The sequence below is a fragment of the Ceratotherium simum genome, chromosome 19 (assembly GCF_057802395.1).
Source record: "Ceratotherium simum simum isolate JZ-2026a chromosome 19, ASM5780239v1, whole genome shotgun sequence".
NCBI classification, from domain to species: domain Eukaryota; kingdom Metazoa; phylum Chordata; class Mammalia; order Perissodactyla; family Rhinocerotidae; genus Ceratotherium; species Ceratotherium simum.
Genome location: NC_141918.1, coordinates 5,743,005 through 5,758,363, shown reverse-complemented (window position 1 = coordinate 5,758,363; position 15,359 = coordinate 5,743,005). Strand labels below are relative to the sequence as shown.

Genomic DNA, 15,359 nt, shown 5'->3' with positions numbered 1-15,359 from the left:
AGCCTTTACATTTTCCGAAGCATTCCATCCACTCGGTGTGGTCATGAGCTCTTGATTAGCTTGATATTTTTTTTTTTTGTGAGGAAGATCAGCCCTGAGCTAACATCCATGCTAATCCTCCTCTTTTTGCTGAGGAAGACTGGCTCTGAGCTAACATCTATCGCCAATCCTCCTCCTTTTTCTCCCCAAAGCCCCAGTAGATAGTTCTATGTCATAGTTGCACATCCTTCTAGTTGCTGTATGTGGGACGCGGCCTCAGCATGGCCGGACAAGTGGTGCGTCAGTGCGCGCCCGGGATCCGAACCCGGGCCGCCAGTAGCGGAGCGTGCGCACTTAACCGCTAAGCCACGGGGCCGGCCCTAGCTTGATATTTTTTAACGAGGTTTTTCGTGGCTTTCTGAACCTAACACACAGACTTAGTCTTGTTAAAAGGATGATGCTTTTTTATTAATCATCTCCTCCCTGTTAATTATCTCTTAGAACCAAGCTTGCTATTAAAATATCACCGTGGAACTAACTGCAGAACATCTGTTTGTCTGCTTCACACTACAGGAAATACACACCAATGGAAAAGGAGGCCTCTGGTCTAAAATGAAGGGCAGCATGGGGACACAAATCAAATTCTTTCTCTGACAAGAAAGAACAGGAAAGGTGACATCTGTTCCAGTTCACAAGCTCATATCAAGTATCTTGAAAAAAAAATTTTCCACTGGAGCCTTTTATTTAAGTGGAGTTTTCTAGAATCTTAAAAACAGCCACCTTCCCAACCTGAGATGCTATTTTTCTGTCTATCTCTGAATATGACTTTCTTTGCCTTCATCCAAATAAATATACCTGCCCTTGTGATTGACCTATAGGACAGCTCACGTTAGCATTATATTCCACAGGACTCTGTGTTGTCCTCCATTTTCCACGTTCATCTTTCCTCGTCAGGCAGATTATAAGTTATTTGGGGGGTTAGGATCATGCCATATACTCATTCTGCATCCTGAACATGGCTGAACACTGAGCAATAGAAGGTACTCATAAATATATGGGAAATGATTAACTCAATTCATTTCCAAAATATATACCCCCTAAAAATTCACTTCTGTTACCCATATTGGTTTATATGTGGAATAGAAGAAAAATTAAAAATTCAGAGCTAGAAGAGCTCTTTAAAAAAGGGATCTAAACTAGTTCTTAAAAAACATCAACATTATCAGTCATCAGGGAGACGCAAATCAAAACCACACTGAGATACCACCCCACACCCACTAAAACAGCTGTAATCAAAAAGACAGTCAATAACAGGTGCTGGTTAAAATGTGGAGAACATCAGAACGCTTCTACCTTGCTAGTGGGAATGTAAAATGGAATAGCTGCTTTGGAAAACAGTTTGGGAGTTCCTCACAAAGTTAAACATAGAGTTTCCCTATGAGCCACCAATTCTCCTCCTAGGTATATACCCAAGCGAAGTGAAAACATATGGTCACATAAAAACTTGTACACAAATGTTCACAGCAGCATTATTCATAATAGCCAAAAAGTGGAAAGAACCCAAATATCTAACAACTAATGAATGAATAAACAAAATGTGGCATATCCATACAAGAGAATACTCTTCCGCCATAAAAAGAAATGAAGTACTGATACATTCTACAACATGCATGGACTTGGAAAACATTATGCTAAGTGAATGAAGCCAAACACAAAAGGTCACATATTATACGATTCCACTTATGTGAAAGGCCCAGAATAGGCAAATCCATAGAGACAGAAAGTAGATTAGTGGTTGCCAGGGGCTGGAGGGAGGAGGGCATGCTGAGTGACTGCTAATGGAGATGGGGTTTCTTTTTGCGGTGATGAAAGGTTCTGGACTTAGATAGTGGTGATGGTTGCACAACACAGTAAATACACTAAAAGCCACTGAAATGTACAACTTAAAAGGGTGAATTATATCACCTTTTTATTATATGGTATGTGAATTATATCTCAATTACAAAACAACAGTAACAACATGATGAGAAACCTGAAGCCCAGAGAAGCTAAGTTTCTTGTCCAAAGACAAAAGCTCATTAAATAGCATCACCAGAGCCAGATTCCCAGTCTCCCAGCTCCCAATGCAGTACTCTAGGTCCACAACACACTGCTCTCAAAGTTTCAGGACAACCAGTGTAGACTTGAACTAGTCATTTAACAGCTCACACCTCATCAGAAGAGAAAGATGAACTGAATGGTCTCCTCAGTTCCTTCCAGTTGTAAAGCAACCTGAGTCTTCTCACATGGTGAGCATTTCCTGTCTGTTACTGTAGATCAGAGCAGGGGTTCTCAACCAAGGGTGATTATGCCCCCAGGGGACATTTGAGAATGCCTAGAGACATTCTGGTTGTCACAACTGGGGGCAGGGGCTGCTACTAGCACCCAGCAGGTAGAGACAGGGCATGCTGCTCTATGTCTGCAATGCACAGAACGGCCCCCCACAACAAAGAATGACCCAGTGCCAAACGTCAACAGTGATGCCAGTGATAAACCGTGGCGTGGGGTGTGATCCACTCTATTTCTAAGCTTTCCAAGGAAGGTCTGTCCTATAATGACTGAAGCAGCAGTTCTGAGATTACAGAGTGACTGGGAGGCTGGCACCACGCACAAACAGGATAGAGTCATTTTTTACTCCCCATAACAATTCGCTTCCACACAGAGTCGAAAATTCAAATGCCCTCAGGAGACAGGTGGTTAACATAAAGGAATGAAGCCAACCAATTCCTAATAACAGAACTATTATTTCCCTCCTTCCACAAGAAAACTTTCACTGGCTCCCATTCTTCATGAAACATATATAACTCTCTCAATATAATCTTGTGATTTCCCACTTTAGATAGACATAGATGCCAAGAAATATCTTCAATTATAAGAAAAAGAATCACACAAATCAATAACAAATGGCTCAGAGTTAGGAAGACTGTGGGAATGGTGGGGGCGCTGTAGAGACTCCCAGGGTACACCCCAGAAAGGGCCACCACTAATCAGCTTCAACGGATCCCTGCCATGATAGAGTGAGGCACTGCAGTCAAGAGACCTTCAGATGTCTCCAGAAGAGTGGGAAATTCAGATTACGTGTATGTGAGAAAGACATGTCCCAGCATTTAAAATCTTTGCTCAAAAAACTTTTAAAACACTGTGTTGGGGCTGGCCCAGTGGCGTAGTGGTTACGTTCAGCGCATTCCACTTCAGTGGCCCAGGGTTTAAGGGTTTGGATCCCGGGCACAGATCTACATCAAGCCATGCTGTGGCGGCGTCCCATATACAAAACAGAGGAAGCTGGGCAAAGACGTTAGCTCAGGGCCAATATTCCTCATCTAAATAAATAAATAAATAAATAACACTGTGTTAAGTCAATATCAAAGGGGTTTCAGTTTCTGAACCCAGACCCCTGACCTCAAGCCTCCACTAACCCTAATAAACAATGTCAGTTTCAGGTCTTCCCATGGATGCATTCCATTGAACTCAGGACCTATTGTCCAATTATAAGAACAATTTTTTCCTTAATTAAATCCTAATAGTTCGTTTAAAGTTGAAAACTCACAAAGGATCAGAGAATTACTGCTGACAAATTTATATGAAACTCATAATATTATTAATGGCTGCCATTTCATTAAGCTCCAACAACTTTACAAATGGGGACGCTGAGATCCAGAGAAGTTAAAAGACTTGCTAAGCCACCCTGACTTGCCAAGCCACCGTGCTGGTTAGGTTACCAGAACCATAATTCGAACCCAGGTCTTTCTGCTCCTAAAAGCCACATTCTTTCCACATATCACCTTGCTTGTATCACACAAATTTCTTCTATCTACCAAGTTTATGAGGCTCTCTCAGTAAATTACATGTAAAGAATCTGATCTTAGAAAGAGAGATGGCTGACAATGAACGAGGCAAAAAGATCTTGAAACAAGTAAACCCGGCAGTGAAGTGTATGATCAGCGGCTTCCCGGACCCACTCCTGCGGGCCCCTCCTACCTTCCTGTGTGTGTTGATCCCCTTTTCCTTTACACACACAGCGGCTGCCTGCACTCCACAGGCCTTCCTGCTCTCCCCTCCAACCACTAATAGCCCTGACTCCAGCTCCAGCTCAGCTCCTGATTCCCACTTTCTAGTTACTCTTGTATTGAACTCCTACAGAAGGCTGCAATATATGGATAAACTCTTTCCACTCAAAAGGACACTTTAGTTGCAGGGTAAGAAACAGGGAATGATCAGCCCATGGAGAAAATGTCTCCCAGGAACCCAGGATCCAAGATGAAAGAATGAGAGCACGTACTTCCACCACCACCATTTGTCCAGGTAGATCTCATGTTGCCCAAAAGGTCCCAAAAGATTAAATATCTCCGCCCTCGACCCCATCCCTGGGTTCCAGCCACCCGGCCCACATTTCCTTCTCCCATATTACCCTCCCATCCCATCCCACTCTGCTCCCTCGGGTTCAATACATCAAGTCCATTCTACTCAACTTTATCACACACAGCAAGAGAATCACATTTGAAGCAAATCACACGCCTGGTTTCAGGACATCCAACAGTCCCTTCAGAGCATTGCTTATTCTAATTTCTCTTTAATCTCTGATTCCTTCCTCTGGGACACAGCCATTAAGAAAAACGATGGCACAAATCTGGGTGTCTGAACTTTATGGGTTCTATGACAAGGCAAGTTATTCAAAGTTTCTGAGCTTCAGTTTCCTATTCTATTAGAGAGGGGGAGAGGGAGAGAGAATATGAACGGCCACCATGCCGAGGTACTTTAAGGAAGACAAATAAACGCAAGGCCCTAGTACATCCTGTACGTGGTGTGAATGCAGTTGTTATTATAATTATTATTATGAATACTAGCCTTCCAATTCAACCCACAGTGCTTATAGCTTTTATCAATCTCTGCGGAAGCAAGGCCACTGCTTTCACATGCCCTGAGGATACTGTGCCCACAATTACCTGCTCAACAGCTGAGTGGGGACCCCTAGAACTGCTCTTTCGGAGTCCTGCCCCTCCCCCTTTCTTTAGATTGAGCTCACACACTGTTATTCCAGCCTGTTTTCTGGTTCTCATTGGTCTCCGGTCAGGGGCTCTTCCGGTAGGCAGTGGGAGGTGATGAAAAAGTACTGGACACAATCAGAAGATAGGGGTTCGAATCTGGACTCACTGAGCCACGTGATCCTAGGCATGTTACTTAACCACCCTCTACCTCAACATTCTCATCTGTCAAATCAATATAATAAACCACAGTTTGTAGGATCATTGTAACGATTAAATAAGCTGCAGGGAAAATCCTAGCACAAGCTGGGCACAGGTAAACGCTAACTGTTCACTGACCCTTCAGTGCTGCGAGGCTCAGCACAGAGGACAGGCACCTCCTAGAGACCCCACCCCAGTGTGTCTCTCCCTCTCCTGTCTCCAGCACCTGTTTCCACAAAGCCCCCTACCTCTTTACCACCATCCACCTGCCCCCCTGCCACATCTGAAAGCACTCCGCCACCATGTCACAAGCTTCGAGATTCAGTGCTCAGTTTCACCGTCGGGATAATCACTGTCTTTCTGGCAAGTACCACTCATCTTCATTAAACACAGAAATCCTGGCCCTTCTCCACCACCCTTCCCCTAATTTGGGGTGAGACATTCACAGGGGATCTTATCCATCAATTCAACTTGGTATCTCATGTTCCTCTTGCTTCTTACTCAGAGACTCAAAATATTCTACATTCAGTTACAGAAATCTGAAAGCAGAGTCCAAGCGTACAGAGTGCAAGACAGGGCTGGCAAATACGCGGCACAGGCCCTGGTCCTTCCTCCTCCAGTGCCGGAGGAGACACCAACAATCAATCCCACTGTTCTCCAGCTGATCCAGACAAGGATCCGAAAACCCTTCTCCCAGGTCTCCAGGCAGCCACCATCCATCCGTCAGAGCTGTCATTTGGGATGAAATCTACTTGCCAAGTTTGGGAAGCCTTGGATCAAACCAGGACTCGAAAATCATGTACTATGTACAGCAAAGAATAATGCCTATTTGCACAGTAAGCACTGTGTAGGCAGTGAATAAAGATGGTTTAGTTACTCATGCACAACACACTGTGTACCTATAAAATGTTCAAAAACTACAGAAGAACTCTAATTAAGTGGTTTGTTTGGGGAATGACTTCGAATTGTAATGTTCTTATTAATTCAAATTTCAGTAGAAAACTCTCTATACTTAAATTTACTAAAAACTCTAAAATTATACCAGCATGCATCCTTGGCTTAGTAAGTACTATGTACTGTACATAATTTTGTTGATGATTAAAGATCTTACACGATCCAAGGTTATAATTTTTTATTTTTTTATTATTGCTATTACTACTGCTGCTGATGATAATGATGATATAATAAAAACAATGGTTAACACGCACTGAGTACTTACTATGCACCTGTCACTCTGCTAAATGCCTTATTCGGAATACACAGCAATCCTATGCAGGAGGTACCACTACTATCCCACTTTTACAAATGAAGAGACTGAGACTACTTGCCTAAGGCCACGTCCCTCATCAACAGCAGAGCTAGGATTTGGACTCAGCCCCTGCCTTAACCATGAGGCTACGCTGCCCTCCAGTGATAGATAATCCATAGATGAGGCAGAAGTAGGTGCCTGGGTTGAGTATAAGTTGATTCCAGAATTAAATAAATCAGCAAATACTCAACCCAAACACCTACTTTGGGTAGAAAGTAGTTTATTTATCATAAAAGGACAGTGCAACCCAAAACTCCTGTCAATTGGGGACCCAGGCTTATGAAAGTGGCCAATTCCCACTCAAAGCAACTGTCCTAATGAACATAAATACTATAGCAGAGAAAGCAAGCTTCAATCCTCATAGGAATGTCATGAATGAAGACCATACGCCCAGCCCTTGTGCAACCCACAGGAGGAAAACAAACCAACTCAAAAGCTGTGTTGCTTCTGTTGCTTTGGGTTTTTTGTTTTGCTTTGTCTTTAATACAAAAATTGGTACACAGCAATAGCTGCTGACGAACTATATTTGCATTCACCAAATACCACTGAACTCACCTGTCGAGCAAGTCACCTACTTGGGTCTCTTTTACTCTCAGCCCTCCACTCCCAAAGCCACTAGGTCCAAAATGACAAAAGCCATTTCCAGGTTTGGGCCTTCACCGGTAAGAAATGGAAAACGCATCCTGAAGCCCTTAGAACCCTTTGCCCTTGGTGACAGCCAACATTCCATTTCTGGCTTCAGGAGCTCTGAAGCAAAGTTGGCAGAGGGCCCACAAAGGTCCCACAACAAGGCAACCCACCCTGATGTATGGCGTGCCCTGCCCTTCCTCCCTCAGGGGTCAGTTCCAGGAAACCCCTCTTGGGGTTCTGCCAGGTCCCGAGCCAGCCCCAACAAGTCAGGCCCCCTCAAAGCAAGCTGTCAATGGTAATAACAAAGGGAATCAGATCTAGGAGACCAACCAAATTGTTCCAGAGTCTCCCAGGGGCTGCACCAGCCTAAAAAGTACCTATAGGTCTATAGGTGGGGGCCCCCATCTGCTAGCACTTAATTCAGCTTTCAGTCCTTCAGCAAAGCTGTCCTGAGTCCAGAAGGGGAAATATTCAATTAAGTACTTTTCCTAGGTTGAATTCTTTTTTTAGAGTTTGGAAAAAACAATCAAACATGCAAGAAATAACAACACTAACTTTACGTTACCATAGTCCAGTTTCTGAGTAACTAGCCAGTGCAGGCAGATAAACTCAGATTAGCCTATTACGAGGACAGGAGGGAAACCACACTGCCTTATAGTAGACTGCTCAGCTGCAGCTGGTCCAGGCTTCCAGCCTCCAAGTCCACCCCCATTCCCACTTCTCCAGCAAGCCCAACCACCAATCAAAAAATCAGCAAGGACACATACTGATCACTATTGGTCTAGAAAAGACTAAACAGAAAGGTTCAATGACATGTTTTTAAGCTACAACTAGAAAGAGGATCCAAAAAGACAACAGGACATAATCAGAAGTGGAAAATTTCTCTCAAATGTTAATAAACATTTGCAATTTCATAGAAAAAAATAAGTTTTCACTAAATTTCTACTTTGAAAAGCTAAGATCCTTTTTCGCAAAATAGATAAACAATATAATATAAAATTAATCAGAAAAATAACGAATACAGGAACGTGATTGAAATCAGAACAAGCTGAGTTTCCAACTAACACTACAGCTAAAATAAAACCCATGAGAGGAGTTCCTAATGAAAAACTGTTGAAACCTAAAAGGGTCTCCTTCTGAATTTAGAGACTGGAAGGTAACTTTTTAAAAGATTAACATTTACAAGCTGAACTAGCAATTTCTTGATCCCATTTTTTTAAATCTGCATTTCAAAATAAAGTATTTTAAACTTTCATATATAATAATCAGTAAGTCATCCTAAGTTTTATTTTTAAAAGTGAAACATTTGCTAAGAATCTAGACTTTTTCTAGTCTGTCACCATTTCTAACTTTACTAACAAAAAAACAATTCATTTTGGAACTTTTTATAAGTTAAACATGAAAAAAATCTGAAGAAGAAATATTCTTCAGAGTTAGTCTCTCACACTGCCTCCCGTAGAACGGCTGACTTTTTTCACGATAGTTGTTTTCCTTTTCTGTTTTTCATCAAAAAATTGAAAACCAGAAAAAACAAGACGCAAGCAGGGTTACATTCCTGCAGTGTGGAAACCACCTTATACTTCATTATAAATAGTTGTCAAAATTTAGTTTCCTCAAACAGACTGAAATGTTTATTTAAAGTGTCCTAATGCAAATGGATAAAAAGTCCCTAATTTCATAAAGGAGTCCATGCCCTTGAGCATATTTAGATTTACAAGTTTAAAATATTATAGAATGGAAAAAAATATCAAAGTTGGGAAATATTAAAATGAACTAGAAAAACTGAGGTCAGGTCTTCACTTGGGATATTAATAAAAAGTTCCCTTTCTAGCAATAAACCTTATACAATGACTATAATTTCATATAATTCCATATCTAGCTACTGACTTTAAGATTCAAGAAATTTGCCCATAGTCTTTCCAATTAAAGGGGGAAAATTCCATCAATTAGTCTATTTCAACCCTCATCTTGCATGCTGTTATGGGTTGAATTGTGTCCCCCAAAAAGATGATAAAGTCCTAACCCCCAGTACCTATGAGTGTGACCTTATTTGAAAATAGGATCTTTGCAGACGATCAAGTTATGATGAGGTCATTCAGGTGGGCTCAAATTCAATGACTGTGTCCTAATAAAAAGGGCAAATTTGGACACAGACACAAACACACATGTGCTATGTGAACATGAAGACAGATGATACCGTGATATATCTACACGCCAAGGAATGCCCAAGATTGCCAGCAAACCACCAGAAGCTAGGAGAGAGGCATGGAACAGTCTCCCCCACAGCCCTCAGAAGGAAGCAATCCTGCTGACATCTTGATTTCGACTTCCAGCTTCCAGAACTGTGAGACAAATTTCTGTGGTTTAAGCCCCCCAGTATTTGGTACTTTGTTAATGGCAGCCCTAGGAAAAGAATACATACGCCTTCCTCGCCTGACCTTCCCTCACAACCACATCCTTGTCCTTGCACCCCCAACTTATTCTTGCTTCTCCCGATCACTGCTTGTACGCTCCCACCTCTTCCCTAACCTCACTCCACACCTCCCCTGCCAACGCCCTTCGGCACTGTTTCTTGTCAGGGGTACCACTGGTATTTTGGAGGGGGCAGTTCTTATGGGGGACTGTCTGACACACTGCAGGACGTCGAGCTTCCCTAGTACTCTCATTCCCCCAAGAGTGCGACAGTGCCCACAGTGGAGAACTTCTGCTCTAGAAGCTTTGGAGCCACCCCACCAGAGTTTGACTCAGGGTCCCACCATCTACCATGTATGATCTCAACCAAGTCAGTTAACTTCAGCATCTTCATCTGTAAAATGGAAATAAATAACTACCTTGCCAAATGATTCTGAAAATTCAATGAGTTAAGGATTCTAATGAGCCCAGGCTTACCCTCACTAGTTCATTCTGGCATTAGAATCACTTAGGAATTATGCTCAGGTGGTTCTACCTGGTCACATCCTGACTTTGCCTTGGAACTCTTTTCAGAGGCATCTTACACAGCGAAGCTTCACTGAATATACTCTGTGGAGATGCAACTACTTAACTAATCATCGCATATTTAAAATAGCTATAAGTCACGCAAAGCAGTAGGATATGCCTCCTACAGCAGCAAAGAGCGAGACAACTCGGAGCAAAGTTTCTGTGTGTTCCCCTGCCACCCCCACCCCCACTTGAAAACATAGTTGCAGCCCTGGGCAAAGCTCCAGGTTTCCCAACGTCTTTGTATCTTTTGCTCCCAGTGAAGGTCCCTCTCCAACATCCAGGGATACACTGCTAGCTCATTTCACCCTGCCCCAGGGAAACATCCCCCGAGCCAGCATCAGTCCTTCATCGTCCTCGATTAAATGGTGTGCATCCCAAGTCTTCGGGCTGTAGAGAGCACTGATTTGCGCCATGAGGCCAGAGTCTAAGTCTGTTCTGACCATCACATAAACCTAGCACCTAACAGCACATAACAAAGAGCCTGGTACTTAGCAGGCCTGCAATGACTGTTTGATGAGTGCCAGGGTGAATTAAGCCATGAATGAACGCATTGCTAAATGAATGTATGAATGAATACATTCAGGAGTCAGGAGGCCTGGCTTCCATTTAGCCCTCAGCTCTGCAGACTGCCATAAATGCTCTCACGGCACACCACTTAATCTCTACGCCCAAATTTCCTTCCCTGTGAAATTAGGTGGTTGGACGTCACCAGAAAACCTCCTCAGGTTTTCTTCCAGCTCTAACAACTGAGCCCAGGAACTTTAACAGAGAATGAAAGACTTTATTTCCTTTTTGAGAAATTTTAGTCAAAGCAAACGGGGGTAAAGATTTTTCTAAAATCACATACCAGGGCTCTCTCCCTGCCAGAGAGCACCTTGTTCCTGGGGACAAAAGGCTCCAGATAGCATGCAAGTTGCAGATACTGAGGACATCTCTGAGATGCTGAGCACTATGGAGTTCGTCATCGTGGGTTCCTTTCAGGGACTTAGTGTCTACTCTGTCCCCAAAAGAGGTCCATAGGGACCTCCGCCACCTGACCCTCCCTTTCCAGCCTGAACAAGGTGGGCGCGTGTACTCTCTCTCAGGTTCCAAATCTAACTCAATTCCTCTCCTTGCCATCTGCCTAAGGCCCCCACATGCATATTTGATGATTTCTGGCACCTTTCCTCCTTATCTGACACCCTGCAATGCATCCCTCTGCTGCCTATATTATTTCTATCTCTGGTAAGAATGTTGCTGAAAGAGGCATGTGTCCTTGGGCTGTACTTTATCACAGGTGGTTTACCTTTCCTATCTTATCTCCCCACCTGAATTCCTTGAGGACAGAGACCACACCCTCGGTTCTCCTCCAGTTCCCCCAAGACCAAGGACAGAGCCGAGCAAGTAGCAGACCCTTACAAGATACTTGATGAATGAATAAAACAATGCATGAATGAAATAACTGATTTCAATGTTTTTAAATTAATAAGTCATATTAATATATTTCCCGAATAAAGTTACCAAGACCTCCTCTTTTGGGTACACAACCAGAATAAATTAAATTTTAAAATGATACTTCTATGAAGATATTATTTTCTTAGGACTGAACTAAAATGTCCTTCACTACAGCATCATTATCAGCTGCATAAGAAATCTGATTTTCAGGTATCCGTAGCATAATAATGTGGCATCACTTTTATTTCCCAGTAAAAGCAGATTTGCGCTGGATCTGGGGAGGATAAGAGGGCAATAATCACCCCTTGGTGTGAACCAGTCCAACTACCACTGTTACCTGCTGAAGCTGGAGAGTTCAGGGAAGTCAGAACAAGATATGAAGATTTTCTCTAAATGGATTGTGTAATTTTACTGCTGATTGGGGCAGGGCATCTTTTTGGAAATTTCTGGGACTTACTTAGCTAAGTCTAATTCTAGTCACATTTCTTCCTTGTGGTTTAATCAACTTAAGCTAAAACCAAACCAACTTGGGAATCAAATTATTTGTTCTCCCACGCACTTGCTGGTCATGGTTGGTCACCGAATAAAACAGCACCAACGGTCAATGCAACACTGCTGGAGGGAAGACACTGTGGCCCCGCCACCAAAGCTTAATATAGCTTAATGCTATATTATATTATAAGGCCCATTAGCCTCCCCAGCCAAAGAGCTGATCTAAACAACTTCGTTATCTCCCAGAAATCATTATACTTGCATTATAAGCATAAACTTAACATCTCCAAAAGTATCGATGTTACATAATTACAGAAAAACTGTGTACTGGTAAAGGAGATAATACTACAACTGGAGAGACTCAGTGGCTAGAGACTGTCTGAGACTGAAAAGATTGGGTCCATTAAAATAGATAATTAATGCTTATGGGCTGGACGGTATGTCATAACAAAGCATGTCTTCCAGCTTAAATCAAATCACGTCAGAACACATGCTACCAAGTGGGGCAGTGGGGGGACCTGAGACATCACAGTAAAACACAGAAGGAAAAGAAAAAATTCACTCTGAGGCTCATATGTATACTGTTAAAGTGAAAGAAGCTATTATGAGGATTTACCCACATTTCCCCAGCTGATGAAGGGAAAGCATTTTAAAGCAGAGTGCGCTTCTCAGTTATTCATCACAACCCTTCATTCTACAGGAGAGAAACTCAGCAGAGAGGGAGCACCTTATCTAAGCTTACACCACCAGCCACAGGCCGCATTAAAACTTAGGTCTCTTAAGTCCAGCTTCATGTGCAAAACACACAGTATGAAATTTAAAAATTAAAAAGGCACACAGCAGGCAGGCAATAAATATTTGTTAATGGAATTGAGGAAACAGAGATGCAGGGTTCCAGAACTATCTTGCTATTACTACCTCCTGACAGGATAAGCCAAGTAACTACCTTAAGTTTTCACTTTGACTTGTCCAACATAGCCTAGGCTTCTTAATACTATAAAGCATCCTCTCCCCAATCAACAGCATGCTATTGGAACAATTACCGACGCATGCAGGTTGGTGGTGAAACCAAACGCTGTGCAGCATTCCTATGAAGGAGCGCATTTGAAAAACTCTGCCTACGAAACAGGAGGGTTTCCACACACATGAAGTGTAGCTCCGGGGAGAAATCTACAAAAGGCAGGTATGACTAAGCAACCACAAATACGTAGAAACCCCGAACTATCAGGGGTCTGGGGACCAGTGCAGCCTGCAAATAAAGATAAGCTGGAGTTTCCCATCTATCGTTTTAATGCAAAAGGGAGTCTTTTTTATACTATAATTTCTTTTTAAATAAAAAGCCTCAAAGGTTTATAAGAATTTGCAAACAATATTTTATTCCATCTTCCATTCCACCTGCTTCAGAAACAAATTTTGGGACAATCTGGTTGAGGTGCTGGACAGAAAACTGGCAAGACCAAATTTTAAGCAACCGATATTGCACTTTTTGATGTATTTGATTATCTATGTCATGAAAGAGCCTCTTAAATCTATAATTTAACTTAGCTAAGGAAAACAAATCTTAATAATCATGTAAAACATATTGCTACGTTATCTTAGTGGGCTATCAAGTGTACTACTGAATTTTTTCTTAGCGTCTGACATCTAGCTATTTAACTTCTCTTCCTCCTAAAAAAAAAATTTCAGGAATATCGACCAGACAAAACAGATTAACATAATTAGACCACAATTTATACATCCCCAAGAAGAAAATGACCACAGCATTACAAGGGGAAAGAAACCCAACACACCCACTTACATGAAAACATAAAAACATTTATAGCACCCCAGGCAAAAAGATGACAAAACAAACAAAAAACGCTGCACGACAGGACAAACCTGGTATACTGTTCTCTTTGCGCAGGTACAAAACTAAAGAAATACACTTGGTGGCGGGGAACGGAGAGTGGAGAGCAATTCCCACTTCAACTTGTTTCATTCAAGAGCTAGGTTAGCAAACCAAGCAGCTGAAAGAGCTCCCGTACAAAACATAACCAAGCTGAACGTCCCAAATCGAGAAGAACTAACGCCAAGGGGAGCGGGACCCCCGAAACCCTCGGACCACCCCTTCCCTAAATTCCTGAGCCACCCAACTGGAGCGGGGGGCTTCGCGCGGACTCCATTTTCCCGCCGCGCCGTGCCCCTCTCAGGCCGCGAGGGTGGGCGAACGGGGGAGCCCGGGTCCCCCACCCACCTCTGCTGCCCGCCCTGTTCATTGTTGTCCCGGGGTGATGGATCACCTGCGGGCGCTGGCTCCCGCGGCCGGACGCGCCGCCGCCGGGACGCGCAGAGCCGAGCGCCGCGCGCCCCCGCAGGACCGCACCGCGCCCCCACCCGCAGACGCGCCCCCGGCCCGCCGGCGGTCCCCGCAGTGCTCACCGCCACGAAACCCGAGGAGGAGGCGATGAACACGCGGATGACCATCCTCCCGCCGGCCGGACCGTGTGCCTCCGTGGGGCTCCGGGCTGGCGCGGGCGCGGACGCAACACTGGGCTACAAGCCGCCGCCGCCGCGGGGCAGAGCGCTCCGGTGGGAGGACCGCGGGGACCGGGCTCCCTGCCGCCGGGTCCGCAGATAAAAGCCCGGAGCCTCCCGGCCGCCGGCCGCGGGGGGGGGCGGAGGGGAGGGAGCTGGCTGCGGGGCATGCCGGGAGTCGTAGTCTCGGGCTCTCCCCGGGCGGCCGGTGGACCGAGCTCCTGCCAGCCCCCGCTCACTGCGCTCAGTCCTGCACGCGCGCAGGTGGCTGGAGCGCACCCCGAGTCCGGGAGAGGCCGTGACCGGGGCTGGAGGGGGCGAGGATCCCAGCGAGACGAGGACAAAGAAAAGTGGGCAAAAGGGCTTGCTTGGTTCAAAGTCCAAGCTTGGGTTCTGTGTTGTGGTTTACTGGTTTGGAGCATCCCCCCACCGCGCTCCGAGACGTCAGCGGACGCGAGCGTGCCGCGGGGACCCACTGTTTCGGGGGCGCCCAGGGACGAGGGGGCTGCGGTGGGGGCGGCGGGGCTGGGCGCTCCTCTGTTTGCCCGGCGGCTCTGGCGACTGCAGAAAAGTGATTCTTTTAGGTGAATGAGAGGTTTTCTGTTTCTGTAGACGCTGAAAATTAGAAATCAGATGAGAGCACAACCGATATTTTATTTTTCTTAGCAAAACTGTAATTGTAGTAGAAAAAATAAATACCAGGCGAAATTAGAATCCTTCTATCAACATTGGGAATCAGGACCCCACCCCCACCCCCCTACCCCACACAATGGCTTCGCTTCTGTGCACTTAATATT

The 15,359-nt window shown here is 44.4% G+C and overlaps 1 protein-coding gene across 1 annotated transcript in view; it reads right to left on the bottom strand.

Annotated features, from left to right (window-relative positions):
• The window catches only part of SH3BGRL2 (SH3 domain binding glutamate rich protein like 2), a 60,897-nt gene extending 46,262 nt beyond the window's left edge, over window positions 1–14,635 (bottom strand). Inside the window, exon 1 of the mRNA XM_004422056.3 lies at window positions 14,467–14,635. Within this exon, the coding sequence (XP_004422113.1) occupies window positions 14,467–14,511 (45 nt within the window). The 5' untranslated portion in view covers window positions 14,512–14,635. The remainder of the gene's footprint in view (window positions 1–14,466) is intronic.
• Between the last annotated feature and the right edge of the window lie 724 nt (window positions 14,636–15,359).